Genomic DNA, 20,654 nt, shown 5'->3' with positions numbered 1-20,654 from the left:
AAGATGTCCCTAGCCTTAGCAAAGCAGAATTGGAGCGTCTGAGAGCTTTTATGGACTCATTGAGTAAGCCCTCTGGTTCTTGTTCTCTCACAATGACTGGTAAGAGTTCTACCTTCTTATCTCTTAATGCTTTGAGTACTGAAAATGACTGGATTATTGACTCTGGTGCTACAGATCATATGACACCTCACCCCTCACATTTATCTTCTTATTCCACTTACCCTGAAAAACACTATATCACTGTTGCTAATGGATCCCAAAACCAGATTACGGGATGTGGTAATATTCACCTTAGTCCATCTCTTCCCTTAAAGCATGTGCTTCATGTCCCAAAGCTTTCTAACAATCTTTTGTCCATCCATAAACTCACTCGAGACTTGAACTGTGCTGTAACCTTTTTCCACTCACATGGTGTTTTTCAGGATCTTGCCACGGGACAGATAATTGGGATTGCTAAGGAACAGGACGGGTTATACTGTCTACGGCACGAGGAAAGCAAGTGTCATCAGACGAGTTCAGAGTCCTGGAATACTTCTCAAATATGGTTGCGGCACAAGCGTCTTGGGCATCCTCCTTTTAGTATTCTTAGGACCATGTTTCCCCATTTATTTTCAAAAGTGTCAGTCGAATCTTTTCATTGTGATGTTTGTCAGTTTTCTAAGCATCATCGTTCAACTTTTCTTCCTAGTAATAATAAATGTGCTCAACCTTTTGATCTTGTTCACTCTGATGTGTGGGGACCTTCGTCCATTTCTAATGTTTCTGGTGCAAAATGGTTTGTTACTTTTATTATTGATTGTACTCGGATTACATGGGTTTTTCTTATGAAAGATAAGTCTGAGGTGTTTCAATTATTTGTTAACTTTTTCCACATGATTAGAACACAGTTTGGGAAACCTATTAAGAGGTTAAGGTCAGACAATGGGAAAGAGTATGTTAACAAGAATTTTTCTGAATTTCTTACAAAAAATGGTGTGGTTCATGAGTTGACTTGTGTTGACACCCCACAACAAAATGGGGTTGCTGAAAGGAAAAATCGTCATCTTCTTGAAATCACTCGAGCTTTACTCTTTCAAATGAATGTTCCTAAGTTTTATTGGGGGGAAGCTGTCTTGACTGCTGCTTATTTAATTAATAGGTTACCTTCTAGGGTTTTATCTAGTGTTAGTCCTGTGCAGGTTATGACTAGCTTCTTTCCGTCTGTGCCCATTAAGTCAGGTCTTCAAAGTCGTGTATTTGGTTGTTCCGCCTTTGTCCATGTTCACGGTCATCATCGGGGTAAGTTAGATCCTCGGGCTATTAAGTGCATCTTTATAGGATATGCCTCAGATAAAAAGGGCTACAAGTGTTATCATCCTCCTAGTCGTCGTGTCTATATATCCATGGATGTTACTTTTCAAGAATCAGAGTCTTTTTATCCCAATCCTCAGCTTCAGGGGGGGAATACTCAGGAAGTTGAGTCTCCAGAATTGTCTGTTATTCCTCTTCTACAGGATCCCTTGATGCCTTCCTCTATTCCTATCACTGAGGACAGTGATGATGATGACAATGGTCCTGAACTAGTACCAAATCAGAATGATGACAATGGTCCTGAACTAGTACCAGATGAGAATGATGACAATGGTTCTGAAGTAGTACTAGATCAGAATAATGTTGACAGGTTCAGGATAAAGTACCAGCGGAAAGTAAAACCCGTCCTGATCCAACAACAAGTCCAATCGTCTGATCCTGAGGTAAGTGTTGCGAACCCTGAGCCTAGTAATTCCTATGAGCATAACCTTGATGACTTACCTATTGCCTTACGAAAAGGAAAACGTTCTTGTGCCAAGTACCCTATATCCCAGTTTGTGTCTACTCAAAATCTTTCTGTGCAGCATCAGAGTTTTATTTCAGCTATTGACTCTATTAGAGTCCCTACATCAGTACAAGAAGCATTAAAAGATAAGAACTGGATTCAAGCCATGAATGAAGAGATGCATGCACTGGACAAAAATGGAACTTGGGAGATTGTTGAGAAGCCAAATGACAAGAGGACAGTAGGTTGCAGGTGGATTTATACCGTGAAGTACCGATCTGATGGCACACTTGACAGGTATAAGGCGAGGCTAGTTGCAAAGGGATACACCCAGACCTATGGAATTGATTATGAAGAGACATTTGCTCCGGTAGCAAAAATGAACACTGTAAGGATCATTCTTTCCTTAGCAGCTCATTTTGATTGGGAGTTGCAACAGTTTGATGTTAAAAATGCTTTCTTGCATGGAGATTTGGAGGAAGAGGTGTATATGGAGATTCCACCGGGGTATGACCCTACTTCAGGAAGAAATAAGGTGTGCAAACTGAAGAAGGCCCTATATGGGCTCAAACAGTCACCCCGAGCTTGGTTTGGGAGATTCACTAATGCTATGGTGTCTCTGGGTTATAAACAAAGCCAAGGTGATCATACCCTCTTTATCAAACATACTCAAAATGGTAAACTCACTCTTCTGTTAGTCTATGTAGACGATATGATCATTGCAGGTAATGATGAACTTGAGAAGCAGAATCTGAGGAAACAGTTGGCAGCCCAATTTGAAATGAAGGATCTTGGAAAACTGAAATATTTCCTAGGTATGGAGGTGGCATACTCGAAGCAAGGGATTTTCATATCTTAAAGAAAGTATGTCCTTGATCTTCTCAAAGAGACTGGTAAATTGGGTTGTAAGCCCATTGGAGTGCCTATAGAGCAAAACCACAAGATTGGAAGTAGTGAGGAGGACCTTAGGGTTGATAAGGCTCAATATCAGAGACTTGTGGGGAAGCTCATTTATCTATCTCACACTAGGCCTGACATAGCTTATCCTGTTAGTGTTGTCAGTCAATTCATGCATGACCCACAGGAGAGACACTTACAGGCTGTGGATAGAATCTTGCAGTATCTGAAGGCAAGTCCAGGGAGAGGTCTGCTGTTCAAGAAGAGTGAGCAGTTGTCTATGGAGGTTTATACTGATGCAGATTATGCAGGGTCAATTGTTGACAGGAGATCCACTACAGGATATTGTATGTTCTTGGGTGGAAATTTAGTTACATGGAGGAGCAAGAAGCAGAATGTAGTTGCCAGATCAAGCGCAGAGGCAGAGTTTAGAGCCATGGCTCAAGGAGTTTGTGAACTGTTGTGGATGAAGATCATACTGGATGATTTGAAAATAAAGTATGAAGCTCCCATGAGACTCTTCTGTGATAATAAATCTGCCATTAGTATTGCTCATAATCCAGTCCAACACGACAGAACAAAGCACATAGAGATAGACCGGCACTTCATCAAAGAGAAATTGGATAGTGGTCTAATATCTACACAGTATGTCCCCTCAGGACTTCAGTTGGCTGATGTGCTCACCAAAGGACTTCCCTTGGAGCGGTTTCGAGAGCTTACTTGCAAGCTGGGAATGATAGATATTCATTCACCAGCTTGAGGGGGGGTGTTGTAAATAAGGAATTAATATAAGAATTATTATTAGAAGATTATATTCAGTATTAGGAGATTTATTCTCTTATTAGGAGATTGTGTACATAATTAGTTATTTCCTTATTTAGGATTAGTCTTCTTCTATATAATGTAATTACCCTTTGTATTCTGATTAAGAAGTAATAATACAATTTCTCCTACTTTCAAGTGATGCATTCAGTTTTGTTTATTTAAACGAATTCAATTTTGTTACTTTGAGAAAACAGAGCAGTGGCTCAGTTGTAAGGGGAAACCCTTGGAAGAAATTCAATTTTGTTCATTCTATTAATTTAATAACAGATTCTTTTAGTTCTGATTTCTGGGTTCTTGACACAGTGTATATTTTCACTATCCACATTCCAACAAATATATGCTAATTACCTTATATGATGGATTTTGATTTTCCGTACTAGTAATGCGACTTTATGCCAAGCAAGTCATTATACATGATTTTTTCTATCGTAAAGATTAAATGTAAACCTTGGTGGAATCAAAAAGATTGGACAGTGAAACTAGAAGATCGTTAGCCCATTCAACGTGCATAATATTTAGATAAGGCAGTGAGAATATCTCTTACTGCAGTTTACAAATATGTAACTGAGAATGATAAGAACATAGACTTACAGCTAAAACCAGAAAAGGTATGACTTCCATTATAATTAGTGTGGATTTTACTCCAAGAGCACTGAAAAGTCCAACTGATCCAAGGATAGAAAGCACAACAAGCAAAACCCCCAAAAGACCAAGCAATACCTACATAATATCAAATCAAAGTACGAGAAGTTTCAAATAATCACAATGGCCTTAACGGAAGAACCCATTCAGAACACTTATAATTAATTGTATCATCTCTGCGTGAACCACACGACATGAGAGAAGAATCGAAAGGAAATAAAGAAGTTGTTGATATGCATGAAACTAGAGAGTAATTCAAGAAATGTATTCTAGTTGACTTCTCATAAAACTGTAAAACGGCCAACAGCTTAAAACTGGTCTGATATTAACCTTAGTCTCCCCATCTTACACCACTTACAACCCAGGAAATTGAAACCTCCTTAAAACTTAAAATTTTAAAGTGCTAAAGTAAAGTGAATTGATACCAAATCTTCAATTAAAAAAGTGAATGGCCCCTCAATTAAAAGTGAACGGCCCAGCAATAAATAATGAAGCATTCCTGAAGAATCACAATTTATAATTTGAAGTACAATTAAGCGCAATTTAGCACATATGAAATGAGTAACACAAACAATTCAGTATTACAGTGTACAATATATGAGAAAAGGACAAAAAAAATATCATACCTTAGACGAGAGGTAGAAAGAAGATAGACGAGGTGGAGTATCTCCCAATGTCACCGATATATAAGCAAACATGACAATATAGCTCACCTAATAAGATTTTTCAATGAAACTTCATAAATATTCAAGTAAAGCACAACTTTATGAAGCCATAACCAAACTAATAAGTTCATGAGCTGACACACAACACAAATCAGTTTTTCACATCAAGTTAAAAGAAATGGAAATTTCTTACAAGTATTGTTATGATATCGGCAGTGCTTTCTCTCTTCAATTCTTCCTCAATTGAACTTTCAGATGAAAATGACAAAGTAAGATTGCTAGATTGTACCATTGGCAGCAATTCCTCCTGCCAAATGTAAAATTGGTTCAAAATGAGATGTCGGCAAGTGTAAAAAAATAGATAGATGTACCATGGCCTCAACACACCCTTTGTCTCTGCAACATGCAAAATCTCATTTACTCAGGAAACATGCATACTATACTAATAGCCTATTGTACTTTGACAGCATAATCTTCTTATTGAAACATACATATAAGCAGGTATTTTAAAATTGAAAGATCACAGTATTAATGTGCTTTCATCATTTCAATAGTTGACAATGGATGGATCAACATTAACTTCACACCAATAAATTGCCTATGGCAAGATTTAGAGTCGCATATATCAGTAACAAACTAACAATCATTTACACTTTCTATCAGGCATTTGATAGGATAGGCACCAGAAAGAGAGAGAGATTATTGAGTTGATATGAAACCTAACCCCCAATTGTCCAACCAAGATAGATTTGGGAAATCAGAGAGAAAGGTTACAGAAACAATGAGCATTCGAGAGACCGACAACTTTCCTCAACAGAATTCCAGAAAAGACTAACTAACTTTCCTTCCCTCTTCCTATTTATATCCTATTGACAATATACTACTAACTGCATGTTAACCTGAATGCTATGAAGCACGGATACGGATACGATACGGACACGGCGATACGGCTAAAATCAAAAAGTAGGATACGGGGATACGGCATATACATAAAAAAAAACTCATAAAATAAAGAGAACATGTCATATAACATATTCATAAAATAAAAAGAACATTGTAATTAAGGTTTGTCTAAGCCCTATATCAATAAGCTTCACAAAAAAATACTAAGCTTTTACAAAATAAGATTTTTGTCTCCTAAAAAAATAAAATAAAAAAACGGACCTAATTTTCCACTTCCTGTAGAACCCATGAAAACCTAATTTCATCTCCTCCTCCAGCCGTTCTCCTCCATCTTCTTATTCTTCGTCTTCATCATCATCAAAGGATCCATGAAAACCCACCACCACCTCCAACCCCCAACCAAAACCCCATGAAAACCTGCAACCAGAACCCCAACCTCACCACCACCTGCAACCGATGTGGCTCGATCTGAGTTTGGGTTCGACTGGTCTTACTTCGGTTTGGGCTCGGGTGGTGGTTATGGCTTGTTGGTTGCCGACAGGGCTTCAAGAGGTTGATCTGGGTGCGGATCCGAGTTCATGGGAGAAAGAGAAGGAGAAGGAGAAGAAGGTGAGGAAGAGGAACAGATGAAGGTTGAGTTCGTGCGCGTATCCGCCGCTCCCCGCCGTATCCGACACGCCACGCTCGCCGTATCCGTTCGTCCCGCCGTATCCGGCTTTTTTTCGGCGTATCCGATACGTATCACACGCGTATCGTACGCGTATCCGTGTCCGACGTGTGTCGACACGGCGATACGCGTGGTTGGAGAGGTATCCATGCTTCAGAGCCTGAATGTATCTAACTAACTCAGGTAACAATATGTGTCAATATTCCCTTCCACAAACTACCCCAGCCACTTAGCCCTCCTCGAATAGACCTTAGCAATAACAGGTCTAGCTACTGAGGAACTATCAGCATTTTATCTTCCTTTGATGTATCAGAGTTGATATGAGTCACACAGCTAGCTACATAAAACACCCACATCATGGCCATCCTTAGGTTGTTTTTGGGAATGTCAGATTTAATGAGTGGTTGGGTACCCTGTTTTTAGGGACTAATTAACCAATCAAAGTTGTTATTCAGTTAAATTTGGTTATTCATATTGAACTGAAAAAAAACTATCTAGTACATATTTGACCCTTATCTTGAAGTAAGTTGCAAAAATGCTCCAAGTCCACCTTGTTTCTCCCAGTTAATTAATAGGACTGACTTTACATGGAATATACTACCTTTGATGACAACCAATTTTCTTTCAAAAATTAAGAACATATAACAACCCATTTTCTTTCAAAAATTAAGAACATAATGATAACATCCGGATTTAGAGAAAAATATTAACAATGTAAAAGTAAAACAAAATGCAGATTTTGTGCATATATGTTAGGGAACTGTGTGAACAGTGCGCGTGAACAGTGCCTGCAGTAGCAGTTGCACCCAGCAGTAGCATTTAGGGGTTGTTTTAATTTAAATTAGGTCAGTTATTATTTGTTAGTTGTGTCTGGTTGTAACTGTCTAGGGGTGGTTATTAAATAGGGGGTGTGTTTGTTCATTTGTTTCATTCAGAAGTTGTGTGTTTGAGGAGAGGGACTGGAATCTCGAATTCCAGAATCTATAGGAGAGGCTGGCTCTCGAAAACCAGAGTTGTATTACTATTTTATAATAAACACTGTTCCTATCAATTTGGTATCAGAGCACCATCCAGGTGCTGTGGTGCAATTGAATCGTGAAGAAATGGAGAAGAAGACAGCAATTAAGAAGAAGGAAGGTAAGGCGTTTCCAACCTTTGATGGTAAAGAGGCTTACTGGTGGTTGATCAAAGTGGAGCAGCACTGTGAGGCCATGGAAATGGCTGAAGAGAAGAAGTTCTCGGAGGCTGAGATGGCTTTGACGGGAGATGCTTTCTTCTGGTGGTATTTCTGGACAAAAAGAAACCAGAATGCAAAATGGTGGGATTTTGTGAAGGCTTTACTGAAGAAATTCCAACCAGAAATGGATCCTGACATACCAGTATATGTTAAAGATTCTGGAGAGGAAGAAAGCCCAAGGATAAATAAAGTCTTGGAGAATGCAAGAGAAGGCCATCTAGTAGAATCAAAATCAGAGATGATAGAGACCACCTTTGAGATGCAAAGACCCAATCTTGAAGCAGAGGTTGTAAGAAGAGGTGATGGGGTGAGTCTTGGACCCCGGTGGAGAAAGCATCGGAAGATCCATCAACAACCAAAGACGATGAAGAGACGCAAGTCTCTGAATAAGGAAGGGGAGCCAAGACAAAGGAATGGAATGTGGGTTAAATGTCTTTCAAGGATCAAGCATCTTCCACCACAGGCGCAGAACAGACTGCAACACTTTGCATCTGCAAGGATGATCTTGATGAAAAAGGGGAGGACGGGAACGAAACGGGCCGCATTAAGTGGTTTGACCAACTTCAAACAGTGGGATCCAGGAGGTATTTTTCAGAGTTAAACTCCAGAAGTGCTGATTAAAACTGCAGAACATTTGGAGCATCCAACCTACATTCAAGGAGCATTGCCTACTTCCCACCTTGAGGACAAGGTGGATCTTTTAGGGCGGGGTATTGATAGGATGAACAGTGCGGATGAACAGTGCTCGTGAACAGTAGCAGCAGTAGCAGTTAGATTGCAGTTATAAAGTTATTATTTAATTATTTGTTGGGTTAGTTATTATTAGTTATTTACATCAGTTTATGTTAGTTATGTTCTATCAAAACTGCCTAGGGGTGGTTATTAAATTTCTGGTTATAAATAGGAGTTGTGGCTGTTAGTTTAGACATTCAGAAATTCAGAAGTTGTGTTTTAGTGGGAGAGGTCTGGCTCTCGAAATCCAGAATTACTAGGAGAGAACTGGCTCTCGAACATCCAGAGTTTGTATGAATATTCCTTAATATTCTGTTCCTATCAATATATAAGCTACAGTAACTAATAACTGCAATGAATTTATTTTTAGTTGTCAAACCTTAGCCAACTGGATGAAAGCTTTTTCCCAAGCAATTGCCTTCCCATTCTCATCTCCAACTTTTGTAAGTGCATTGTTGACAGGGTATGTGATAATAAATGCAGAAGCCTAGAATAGGGTGATCAGCATATCAGTAATGCATAAACATACATCTAAAAGAAAAACCAAGATCTTACCTCAGAATAGTTGTTTCCAGAAAACCCTCCCAGGGCAGTAGTTGGCTCAAGGGGAGCCTTAAATGCACTAAAGCATGTCTCCGTAGAAGTGTAATGCTGAAATGATAAATTGAAATTATCAGAGTCAACATGTACCAGATACCCAGACAAATCATAAAGATATTTTTAAGTCGTATTTTGATCTTTTCAGCCAAACGCAAGCTAGAAGTTGAATTCAGTATACTCTTCTGTGAGTAATTATGCATAAAAGAACCAAGGAGGAATTATGCATTCAATCTTAGTCTTCCGTATCTTTTTTTTCTTTTCGAATATCCCTTTACGAATTTTAGAGCCAAGGTGCATTGGAGGCAATAGGCTACACCATCTAGGAAGAGAAAAGAAATGAAAAGGTAGCCTTTTCATCCATACCCATGCTATTCTTTCAGCTTGAGATTAGTGCATTTCTTGGATTTGATTGTGTCTGGTTAGAAATTTAGAATATGATGTAGAAGTTTATTGTAATTCTGTTATTAGTGCTTTAGTGTTCTGTTAGTTTTGGTTAATGGGTAAGACGGTTAAGACTAGGCAGTTATTAGTTAGTTAGTTAGTTAGTTACAGCTTCTTTTACAAGCTTCATTGTATTCCGTTGTTTATAGTTCTCTCTAAGTAAGAACTACCCCTTGCATTATCATTCATTCGATGAACTCAGACTCTGCTTTCACACTCAACTGTTTTCTCTCTACTCTATCTACACTTCTCAGTATGTCTGACACAACCATCTTTATGTTTTTTTATGTTGTCTGTTAACAAAGGAATAAATAAAACCCATCTGCATAACTAAACTAAGGTAATCTACATTTCGAACGCTGAAGTTTACCTGAAAACAATACTCGGCATGTTCAACACCTCCATAGTTGTCAAAATTGTCAGGGTCCATTTGAAAATACTATAAGAATGAAAGTTAAGAGAAATATAAGAAATCAAATGAAGGCATCTTAGTTGTGCCAGAAAAAAAAAAGTATAATTGAAATTGAACTGAACTAGAAAAGCTATCTGGTTTTATCACACGCATAATAGAAGCCAGATAATTAGGTGAAGTGAAAAATTCAAAAGCACTTCTTCACTAATCTTTTTGATAGTTGGGGTTTGGACCTGCAAAATGCTTTGGGTCGCACAGTCCTCGCCTAAAGGCTTCAAGCAAATGTCACTGAGAGATACCAATAAACCAGAATAATTTGCACGAATTTCATCAACCTGTCAGAACAATGAAATAGAAAAATATTTTGTAATCGAGAAAGTCCCACTTAGCATAAAACAGTTCCAGACAGCAAGTGAAAAGAACTGAAAATAAAACACCTTTTCCTGTATCTCAAAAAGTAATTCAATATTGTCATCTGTTACGATACTCGGTGGCTTGCCATGTTCAGACTCAGGGAGTGTGGCTATTATGAGCTGAAACATACACAAACAGTTTTGCAATTGTCATTCATTTCAGATATATTTATAGCTGCAAATAACAAGGAACCATAACAACAACAACAACAACAACAACAACAACAACCAGAGCCTTTCCCCACTAGTGGTGTCACTGTAATGTATCAAATGACACCATTATGTCCTACCATAAATCATGTCCAATGAAATATAATTGAAATCCAAATCTTTCTTAATGGTTTGACATATAGTTTTCCTTGCTCTCCCTCCACCTCTAACCATTAGAAACCAATCATTTTCGTGAAAGAGAATGAAAGTGAAGCCAAATGAAAGAAACTTTAGCAAAAAAGAGAGAATGAATGGTGAAAAAAAAAAATCTGTTGGTAATATTTAACTCAATTGAATACGGTTAGTACACTGTACACCTGAATTTATACTATTGAAATCTACCAAGTTTATAGCAGATAATTATCACTGTAACAGGACTACCGATAGAATCTTTCACCTAACAGAACACTAGCATAGATAACTAGTGTTAGCAAAGAACAGCAGCATAGCTAACTAATATAAGCAAAGCAGAAAAGCTTCTCTATCACTGTATTAGAATACCTCCAACTGAGCTACCCTCCTTACCAGTGTCTCTGCAGGTCCTTTACAAACATACCCAGACCACGTAAGATGAGACTACCATCTTTCCTACTATCCTACATTGTCTTGTCTGACCGCTCATCCATAGTAATAATATTCTCATGTCTGCAACACTGAGCTCAGTTTTATGGAGGCTTTTTCCCATCTACCATTTAGACCTATACAGCACTACAGGCCGTTTAGTTGTGAATTTAAATTTTCCTCTAGGCTTGATTAGTACTTCTCTATCATACCTGAGTGTAACTGAGATCAATCAATAAAATCATTTTCAGAATTCTCAAATCAACCTTTCTCTCTCTCTCTCTCTCTCTCTCTCTCTCTCTCTCTCTCTCTCTCTCACTCACCCACTTTTCATAATTCTGATACATGCAGAGTTACAAAAGATCATAAGGAAAGGTAAAAGAAATTATAAGCAATACTCAGACCTGTTCAATTCTGTAGAATGGGGCAAGGTGGCTATCAAAAAATTCTTTCTCTTCTGCTGCCTTACTTTCAGGACCTACCCATAACTGCAATACAACAAACAAGACCAACAAGTTTAGCGAGGAATAAATGTTATTATCAAAAATAAAAATCAGACACATGCAAGGCCAATACTTTCTGTTGAAGTTATTGGGCTTTAGATAAGAAATGAGAGAAGAGAGAGAATAAAGACTTTGAATTATGATTATGGTTTGAGAAAACAAATGTGTAAGCACTAACTCTTATTTAGACTAATAGTAGACTCCAAATCCTAAAATGCTTTGAAACCATCTTGGCATTCGGGTTAGACCTAAATCTACTCTAAAAGGTAGGTCAGGGGTGAGGATTGCTCTACCCATTATAAACAACTATTTTGCCATATCTCTAGTCAAGACTTCTCAACAATTAAAAAAGGAACATACAAAAAAGGAAAAGGAATAGATTATTCTGTGGGCAAGAACAAGCAGGAAAAATTTAACATACAGAAATCACAGAAACAAATCCAAACTGCAAATTGTGGAGATGCAATAGATGAAAATATGATACCTTCTCAGGTCGGGTCTCCACATTAAAACGTAGCAGACCAAAACAAAGCAAAATAACAATTGCCAATGAGGAACAAAGAACAATGGTGGGCCTTCTAGCAGCCCATCTTCCATAAGCCCTGGATGAAATAACTTGTTAGCAATTATGTATTGTAAACCTAGTATGTTTAGAGCTACTGACCTGTAAAAGTTGGACAACCACTCTTGAATAAAAGAATATTGCACCTCATTCTGCCTTTGAGGATCGATCACTAGCACCTTTTGTTTGCACAACAAAGTCAAAATATCATAATGAGTAATAACTAATGCTAACTATGCATCTGCTTTATATTTAACACATTATAGACATGCATTAAATCATCTAATCTAAGGATGAACATCTGGAGCATTAATTCGGGTTAGGAACTCTACCCTAAAAGCTAGCTTAGAGATGAGGATTGTTCTACCAATTATAAGGTAAATTTTGGTCATATCTCTAGTCAATGTGACTATGTGAGACTTCAACACACCCTTCACGTCCAAGGATGAACATCTGGAGCATGAAGTTTGCAGGACTAAACATCTGCAGGCAACTCATTTATGAATGGCCCAATGAACGGATCTATGGTAGGCTCTAATACCAGCTTAGAATTCAGATTAGGCCTAACTAATTCTAACACATCTTAATGTATAAACAAAATAGGCTAATTGAAATACATGGTTTTAGATATGGCCTAATGGCTAAACCAAGAGGAAAAAACAAGAAGTTAGGTTATGAAATAGAGAAATATATTTCCAAATGCATTGCTCACTCAGCATTAATAACAATTGCAAATTATTTTTGCATGCAAAGTAGAATCAAAGTTCCTAGAATTCCAAGATTTTCAATAAGTTATTTTTACAATAGAAAATAGCTCCTCAGCTCCTACTAATATTAAATGTGAAGAAACTTGGACAGAGTATTCAAGGATAATATATTGCATGTAACTACCATTGCTATACATACTGCTAGAAACCAACTATCCCGAAAACTCAAAACTAGTTAAGTGAAGAAAATGATTGGGTTTTTGTACTATTTATGAAAGTTGAAATCAAACACAAGGTAGGTGAACTTCTACATTATCTATGTTTCACGCCCAAAAAAACTCTTGCACAAGAGGATGGGTAGATTATAAAAGTATAAAATCCATGTTCCTTCATCTCAATAGCGTGAGCTTTAGGAAAAGTCGGTTTACACAAAAATAATAATAATTGGAATCATCCATTTGAATCCCAAACATAGACAGAATGATGCAAAACAAGCTTTCGTACATACCTCTCCATCCTTTGGGAGATTAGTAAAACTACGTCCTTCACTGACCAACAATGGTTCTGCACTGGATCCAAGTCTCCTCCTTTGTCTTGTCCTTTGCAATAGTATCCATCCAAACAACACGAAAACCAATACAATGTATAAGACAGCTAATGATAAATCCACGCATCTGACCTGTAGGTGCCGTTATACAAAAAACAAACTTCATAACTTGTATCAACAAGTAAATAACAGTTTTAAGTAGACCATCAAGTTTTCCACTGTATTACTAAACCCCATTGCTTATAGAAAGAAGAATGGCCATTAAGGTTGCTTTGGAAAGCCAAAGCTTGCTTCCAAGGGCATAAAGTGAAAGAGGGGTACAGGGTTCATTTAGGTTCCGTTGAACGTAATTTGAATTCAAGCAGAGCCTTAGTCATAAAGCAAATGAAAATAATCATAAAGAATCAATTAATATCTTTTCAACCTTTAGAGATCCCATTTTAATGGAGCAGGGATCTTTTTTTGGTGGAGAAGGTTTTGAATCTGAGCAGACAGGAGATGAAGGACAGTCACCACAAGAGCAGCCCAGTGAAGTGTCATTACAAGAATAGACAGATGCATTCATAAGTTCCATTGGAGATGAGTCAAGAATGGTTGTCTTAAAATCTATAGAATAAGGTGAACCAGGAAAACCAGGAGGCACTTTTTGTCCAAGAAATGCAAACCACTCTGGCAATGAAAATTAGAAATAGAATACATTAGCACATGAAGAGCATGTATAGTCCAAGCAGACAAAGGGAAAGTAAATATTACAATGGCACACCAACTTAATATCAGAATCAGCTACTTAGTATGAAATATGAATAAGAAATTGTATTAGGTACATAATAATATTAAAAATAATGATGATAATAATAATAATAATAATAATAATAATAATAAAACAGCTCCTGAAATGCTGGAGTTGACTTGAGCTGCATCAAACAACAACATGATTTTAAGATCATCATAATCAGTAATGGCATCATCCAAGCAGTTGAAGTGGAGCCTAAATCTACAATATTTCCATGTGAATATAAACTGCAATGAATACAGTTTGAGCAAGTTCTCTAAGACAGAGCACGAGCCGTAATAGATTAGGTCTACAAAATTGATCCTGATTTAAATATGAAAAGAAAACTGACTCCTTCTTTAGCAAAGTATCTAGAAGAAAAAAATTTCGTCACAACAGAAGATGTTCCTTTGAAGTTTGAAAAAGAATAAAGAAAATAATATCACAAATAGACAAGACAACAGTTCCTCACAAAAGGGTCTAATACATCATCAATCCAACATCAGCCTCCAATTCCTTTGAATATCTACCAAACTGCCCCATATGCAAAGGCACTGTGCTGAAGCTAGGTATACAATCTAATCCCGAAGTAGCTACAACAACAACCAAATCCTTTTTTCACAAGGCGGTATCGGCTACATGGAAAAAATGACGCCATTATGCCCAATCATGATATTATCAAAAAATAACTAAGGTAAAAATGGTATTCATCCTTGAGACGGAAACTTATATGGTTGGAACAAATAAATGAACCAGCCTCCTACATGCTTTTTTTTCCAGAACTCCACTAACTTGATATCTTTGCAGATTTTCATGGCCAGCCCTGTATATCTACAGTTGCCCTCAGAACTACAGATGTACCATACAGGGAAAAAGCTAAAATTTTGATGTTCAGGAAAACTAAAGGAGTTTTTCCAAATTATAGACACATGCGTGCTGAACATACCAATAGACAGGGGAAAAATCTCTCTCTCATTGAAATGGTAAAGTTCCATGATAACAGAGTTTTGTATTTCATGTAATAAATCCATCCATGTTATAACGGATCACCTTTGTAATTGTTAGCTCCAGCCCCAACAAAATCTATGGCCCTTGTATTCATTGTCCCAAACTTTACATCCTTACATGCACTATATAGACCTTCTCCAAAAGTTTCAGTTACATAGAGATCAATTCCATCCACTGTCATATTACCATCAACCTGAAACAAAAATAAGATGCTCAATATTAAATCATAATTGAAGTCTAGAATAAATTTATAAGACTAAATCACATAAGAAAAGAAAAAAAGCTAAATAATTTATAAAGTTGTGATCGAAGTTTGATTTTCCAGTGTAGGTCCAACATTGGGATAACTATGGACTTACTTTATACTATTAAACATGACAAAAAGCATTAAGTTGTTCCATTCTTTTCAACATATTAATGAAGAGATTAAGAAGATTTACAATAAGTAAACAAATACAGTTTAGCAATAAGGAAATGGGTGACCTGAGAAATGGAAGTGACATTGATGAAGAGACTCTGATTGGGAGAGCAAGAAAGTTCACAGAAAAGATTTAGAAAGTTCCTCAAACATGCAGGACAGCCGACTAGAATTGGTACGGCCTGCAGCAAGATATAAATATAAATATGTTAGTGAAAGAAAAGAGAAATAAAGAAAAGAGTGATTGGAGACTTGCCTGCTGAACCTGTACTCTTAATGTGTCAAACTGTTCCTCCGTGCAGCAAACATTTCCGGTTATGGTGGGGCACAAACTTTGAATTTTGGCAGATAGGAGGTCGTGAGGCTGAATTTATTATAGTTAGAACTATAACGTGAAGAAGCACAGGCACTGCATTTGTTGATTAAAAAATGAGATTTAGTAATAGTACCTTGACAGAAGGGGAAGGGTACGGGCAATTGAGAACTTTGCCATCACTACGCTGACCACATATATCATACATTGCGCAGTATTCATTGGAATGGATAGACCTAACCAGAAACAGCAGAAAGAGAATATGAAGGAATGAAGAGAAATATAAATTAATTAATTAGCGATTCATTCTCAGTTCTCACTGACCTAGATATCTGGGCAGCAGTGAGCGAAGGCGAAAACCAAGAGAGTATAAGTACCTACATGGTGATGGCAGTTGAGTTTGAGAGTTGATGATGTTCAAGAAAAGTAAAGGAAAGGAGATGCAGTTACCTGTAATAGAAAACCAACAGAGATGATGGCGGTGCTCATATTTTCCATGTTCGCTTGCACTTGCAGATTCCAGATTAGATTGTTGTAACTGCTACTTACTCCAACTCGCACACAAGTCTCTCTTCAATTTCATCAACACGCAACTTTTATTTCTTCGGCATCAACACGCAACTACTTACTTACTTACTTACAAGGGGACGACGGGTTTTCCTAAATAAATGTCTATGTGTACAATATTTGGGGTTTTTCTTAAATAACTATTTTCTATTAAACAATAGTGGTAGTTCTATGAAATTTATTATTTGCGATAGAAACCTCCGTCACAAAATTCTTGTCAGCGCGTTTGAGACGGAAAATAAAGTCGTCACGAACTCCTTGTCAGCATGTGTACGACGAAATCAAAATCCCTCACGAACGTTTGCGATGGAAAACATATCCATCACAACAATATTGTTGTCAGCGTCTTTGCGACGGAAAACAAATCCGTTACTATTATTAGTGACCGACAATACATCCGCCACAAATCTTTGACAGTGCGTGTTTACAAAGTACTACGGAAAACAAATCCTTGTCAGCAAGTTTGTGACGGATTCATTCCGTCACAAAACTCATGTAATTAAGGTTAATTTACTACTACAAAAAATTACACATATTTTACTCCACATTAGAGATACAACCATCATATACAAAAAGGAAGCTCAATTTAAAAGAGATTTTCTCGTCATAAATTGATCAAATATAGACTTGCTTACAAGTCCACAAAGTTGTGTTGAAGAATTATGAAATTCAAATTTGTCATTTAGCTAGTAATTATCGTGGGTGACCTTGTTTGAGCCACTTTACAAGCAAATTCTATGGAGCATGCTTAAGTCATTACCATCGTGAAGTAACTAAATGTTGCCGATACAATACAATGAAGTATGTTTTCTATCTTAATTTTCTATTTTGTAATGGGAAGTACAATTTGAGCAAACACGACGACACACGATTGTGTTAAATTAACAGGAAATTATATTTTTTGAATATTGAAATAAAATAGAAAATGAAAATGTTAGCTCTGAAATAGAACAAATCGTGCATGGTGTGTGCATAAAAAAATGTCGTGTCATAAAGCATTAGTGTTTATAATTATGGTAAATGTGAGTTGAAAGTGAAATGAATATATTTGGATACATTTATAAAGAAACAAATCTTTTAGGACAATTTGGTGAAATCCAATTGGTAAAGGAAAAATGATTTCAGATGAATTATTAAAATTACAGGAGGGGGGGATGGGGTCAAGGTGTGGTCATCACTTGTGACTTTGATTGAGATCCAAAGTGTGTGATTCTAGTAATAGAAAGGCAAGACTGTATAAATTAAAGTAATGATTAAAATCCCTCCTACAACACCAATTTAGCTTTAAGAACAACTCTGTACATCACCAACAGTCCAACAACAATAATATATGATTTGGCAGCCTAGCACAAATCTCATATCTACTTGAGTCCTAAGAATACAACATGAACAACAAGCAAAATGTTGAATGGATAGATAAATAACACAACCAATTAAGGCCCTCTCACACCCTTACTTGATGCTTTAGATGATGAAGTGGAGAACGGTGGTGTACAGCCTGGTGGCTAGCATTAGCAAGTGTAGAATGAGTAGACCGGAATCTGGATTCCACAGGTCTCTCACTGGCTGCTTCAATTCTCTCTAAGCTCTCCAACATTTCGTTCATTGATGGCCGGTGTTTGGGCTCAGATGCAAGGCATTTCAAAGCTAGCTGAGCTATACGAAATGCAGCTTTGGATGGATATTTTCCTTCCAAACTTGAATCCATTATCCTCTTCAATTTTCTTCTATCCTGCAGGTATGGCTTCACCCAGTCTGTTAGATTATGTTGCCCGCTTGGACGGTTCGGATCAAGTGCTCGTAGGGCTGTTAGTATCTCAATCAAAACAACTCCAAACGCATACACATCACTCTTCATATATAAATGCCCTGCATTATTGCATTTGCATTTGCATATGTCAATCAACAAGGTGGAATGGACTACTTTAATTAATAAAATTAATGCAAATGAGAGATTGATTACCTGTGGCCACATATTCAGGAGCCGCATAACCATATGTGCCCATCACCCTTGTTGTCACATGGGATTTACTAGCTGAAGGACCCAGTTTTGCCAACCCAAAGTCTGATATCTTTGCATTATAGGACTGTACCATCACAACAATAATGGAACTTAATTTGAGTTGTGCCTTCAATAATATTTTCTACACTAACATGATTTATGACATTAAATTGTAGATAAAAAATAGGTGAAACATGCAATTTGTCATCATGATATGTAACAGATGCATTATTGTGCTAAGTAGCTATGTATGTGTCATATATGGAACTCACCCCATCAAGCAATATATTGGAGGCCTTGAAATCTCTGTAAATTACTTTCTCGGATGAATGCAGGAATGCAAGGCCACGAGCTGCTCCAATTGCAATCTTAAGCCTGAGTTCCCAAGGTAGTGGTTGGACAGCAGATCCCCCTATACAATTAAATTAAAATAATGTAGCTTTTGTTGATTGCATTTCATGTTTGAATTTATAAACTTGGCAATGACTGAGCACTCACTTCCAAAAAGATGATTTTCCAAACTGCCCTTCTGCATGAATTCATAGACGAGAAGAAGTTCTGTTTCCTCCAAACAGTATCCCAGCAGTGTAACCAAGTTAGGATGAGAAATGCGTCCTAGAAAATGTACCTCTGACTGCACCACATTCACATACATGAACCAACCATTAGTACTGTACCAGCAAAATTGAAAACAAGGATGCTATTGCTGATCAGTCTTAATGATTACAATTCCAGACACAAATTACAAGAGTTTTATATGAGATATTAGACCTTAAATTGTTCAGGAATGCAGTTAACTGAATACTGAAGTTAAGAAACAATATATTCATTCTGCTACAATATATTAATTGAAGGATTGATTTGATTGTGTTCTCTATTAATTACCTGCCACTCCTCAATTCCTTGTAAGCTTTCCGAGTTCAATTTTTTGACGGCAATGACTGTGCCACTTCCATTCTTTGAAGGTGCCCTGTCTTCAATCCAACCCTTGAAAACTTTTCCAAAACCTCCCTCCCCAAGCACTGTATCAGCTCTGAAATTCCTAGTTGCAGCCTTCAACTCCGCAAAAGTAAAGATCCTCAAATTTGAGGTAGGTAAGATCTGACCACCTGGACCTGCAGCAGGATCACCACTTCTCACAGAGAACTTGCTTATGGAGCTGCTCCCACTTCCAGAAGAGGTAGTAGTAGTAGTAGTAGTAGTATAGCTGCTGTTGGTGGTAGTAGTTGTCTGGGACTGAAACTGGGTCTGGGATGTCCCCCCAGGTGAAGGAGGGGCTACATACACAAATACAAACACAGACACAATTGATTGAGAAATCAGATGAATAAATCTTCAAAACAAAATTGAACAAGCAAACAATTAACAAAGTTGTTAATACCAATTATTTAAGGTTACCTGTTCCGGTTGGATTGTTAGATGGAGAAGCCCAGCAATTCCCCATTGGAATCAATCAATCTATCTACCACTTTCCTCTGAAGAAGGGCAGGGTGTGCCTGGTCTTGTTCTTGTGTTCCAAGTTCAACTCCAATCTTCTTCTTCAACCCATATACCTCTTCTTTAATTTTTTTTCTCTTTTTGCTTTAATTTCTCTTCAATAATTGAAGTTAGCTTTTCTATTCAATAAGAGCCTCTCCAATGAGGGTTGCTTAAATCCAGTTAGCAATTTAAGCAATGTTGCTTATTTTGGAGCAACATTGGAGCAACATAACGTGGCAGTTGGGTTGCTTAAATTTAAGCAACGGTTGCTTATTTTCTCTCTCCTTACTTTTTGACTAAAAAATCGTATTTTCTCTTTCATTCATGTACTTGTATAGTGTTATCTTAAAATAATATAAATATAAGAGGTATAATGGGACTCAACTAAAAGTAAACTAAGCAACCGTGGTTGGAGCGAATTCTGTTTGGGTTGCTTAAATCCAATGTGTCAGTCTGGACTCACCAAAATAGTTTTTAAGCAATCCAACTAGCAACTATGCAGCGGAGATGCTCTTATCAGTCTTTCTTTACATACACCAAGTCAAGAAAAGAAATGTTTTGCACACGGTGAAAGGCAAAACTTTAACGCAAGCAAGAATGATAACATGAATAACGTGCACTCAGTCAAATGAGAAACCTTCATTCACTCGTTTGTGCCTGCCAGTCATCCATCGCTAAAGTCAACTTATGTCGTGTGGGAAGGGATTAGTCAAAGTCAGACAGAAGAATCAACTTATAACAACACAATTACAGACTATTCAAACAACTAGTACTGT

The 20,654-nt window shown here is 37.3% G+C and overlaps 2 protein-coding genes across 2 annotated transcripts in view; both read right to left on the bottom strand.

Annotated features, from left to right (window-relative positions):
- Positions 1 to 16,470, bottom strand: part of LOC130732832 (uncharacterized) — a 32,884-nt gene extending 16,414 nt beyond the window's left edge. The window contains exons 1-19 of the mRNA XM_057584821.1: positions 16,281 to 16,470; positions 16,155 to 16,207; positions 15,967 to 16,066; positions 15,774 to 15,881; positions 15,583 to 15,699; positions 15,142 to 15,292; positions 13,744 to 13,988; positions 13,281 to 13,451; positions 12,168 to 12,244; positions 11,988 to 12,105; positions 11,405 to 11,488; positions 10,254 to 10,349; positions 10,050 to 10,151; positions 9,775 to 9,843; positions 8,919 to 9,014; positions 8,743 to 8,850; positions 5,018 to 5,131; positions 4,786 to 4,872; positions 4,109 to 4,237 (exon numbers count right to left, since the gene is read on the bottom strand). Of these exons, the coding sequence (XP_057440804.1) occupies positions 4,109 to 4,237; positions 4,786 to 4,872; positions 5,018 to 5,131; positions 8,743 to 8,850; positions 8,919 to 9,014; positions 9,775 to 9,843; positions 10,050 to 10,151; positions 10,254 to 10,349; positions 11,405 to 11,488; positions 11,988 to 12,105; positions 12,168 to 12,244; positions 13,281 to 13,451; positions 13,744 to 13,988; positions 15,142 to 15,292; positions 15,583 to 15,699; positions 15,774 to 15,881; positions 15,967 to 16,066; positions 16,155 to 16,207; positions 16,281 to 16,328 (2,073 nt within the window). The 5' untranslated portion in view covers positions 16,329 to 16,470. The remainder of the gene's footprint in view (positions 1 to 4,108; positions 4,238 to 4,785; positions 4,873 to 5,017; positions 5,132 to 8,742; positions 8,851 to 8,918; positions 9,015 to 9,774; positions 9,844 to 10,049; positions 10,152 to 10,253; positions 10,350 to 11,404; positions 11,489 to 11,987; positions 12,106 to 12,167; positions 12,245 to 13,280; positions 13,452 to 13,743; positions 13,989 to 15,141; positions 15,293 to 15,582; positions 15,700 to 15,773; positions 15,882 to 15,966; positions 16,067 to 16,154; positions 16,208 to 16,280) is intronic.
- A 1,177-nt stretch (positions 16,471 to 17,647) lies between these two features.
- LOC130732833 (probable serine/threonine-protein kinase PIX13) lies at positions 17,648 to 20,019 on the bottom strand. Its single transcript, XM_057584822.1, has 6 exons — positions 19,798 to 20,019; positions 19,285 to 19,676; positions 18,898 to 19,033; positions 18,672 to 18,811; positions 18,361 to 18,484; positions 17,648 to 18,266 (listed from the first exon to the last, which is right to left on the bottom strand). The coding sequence occupies exons 1-6, from the start codon at positions 19,841 to 19,843 to the stop codon at positions 17,842 to 17,844; spliced, it is 1,263 nt and encodes a 420-aa protein (XP_057440805.1). The 5' UTR covers positions 19,844 to 20,019; the 3' UTR covers positions 17,648 to 17,841.
- Positions 20,020 to 20,654: the final 635 nt, after the last annotated feature.

This window comes from Lotus japonicus, chromosome 1, assembly GCF_012489685.1.
Source record: "Lotus japonicus ecotype B-129 chromosome 1, LjGifu_v1.2".
Taxonomy (NCBI): Eukaryota; Viridiplantae; Streptophyta; class Magnoliopsida; order Fabales; family Fabaceae; genus Lotus; species Lotus japonicus.
The sequence above is the reverse complement of the archived record's forward strand: the minus strand, read 5'-3'. Positions and strand labels throughout refer to the sequence as shown.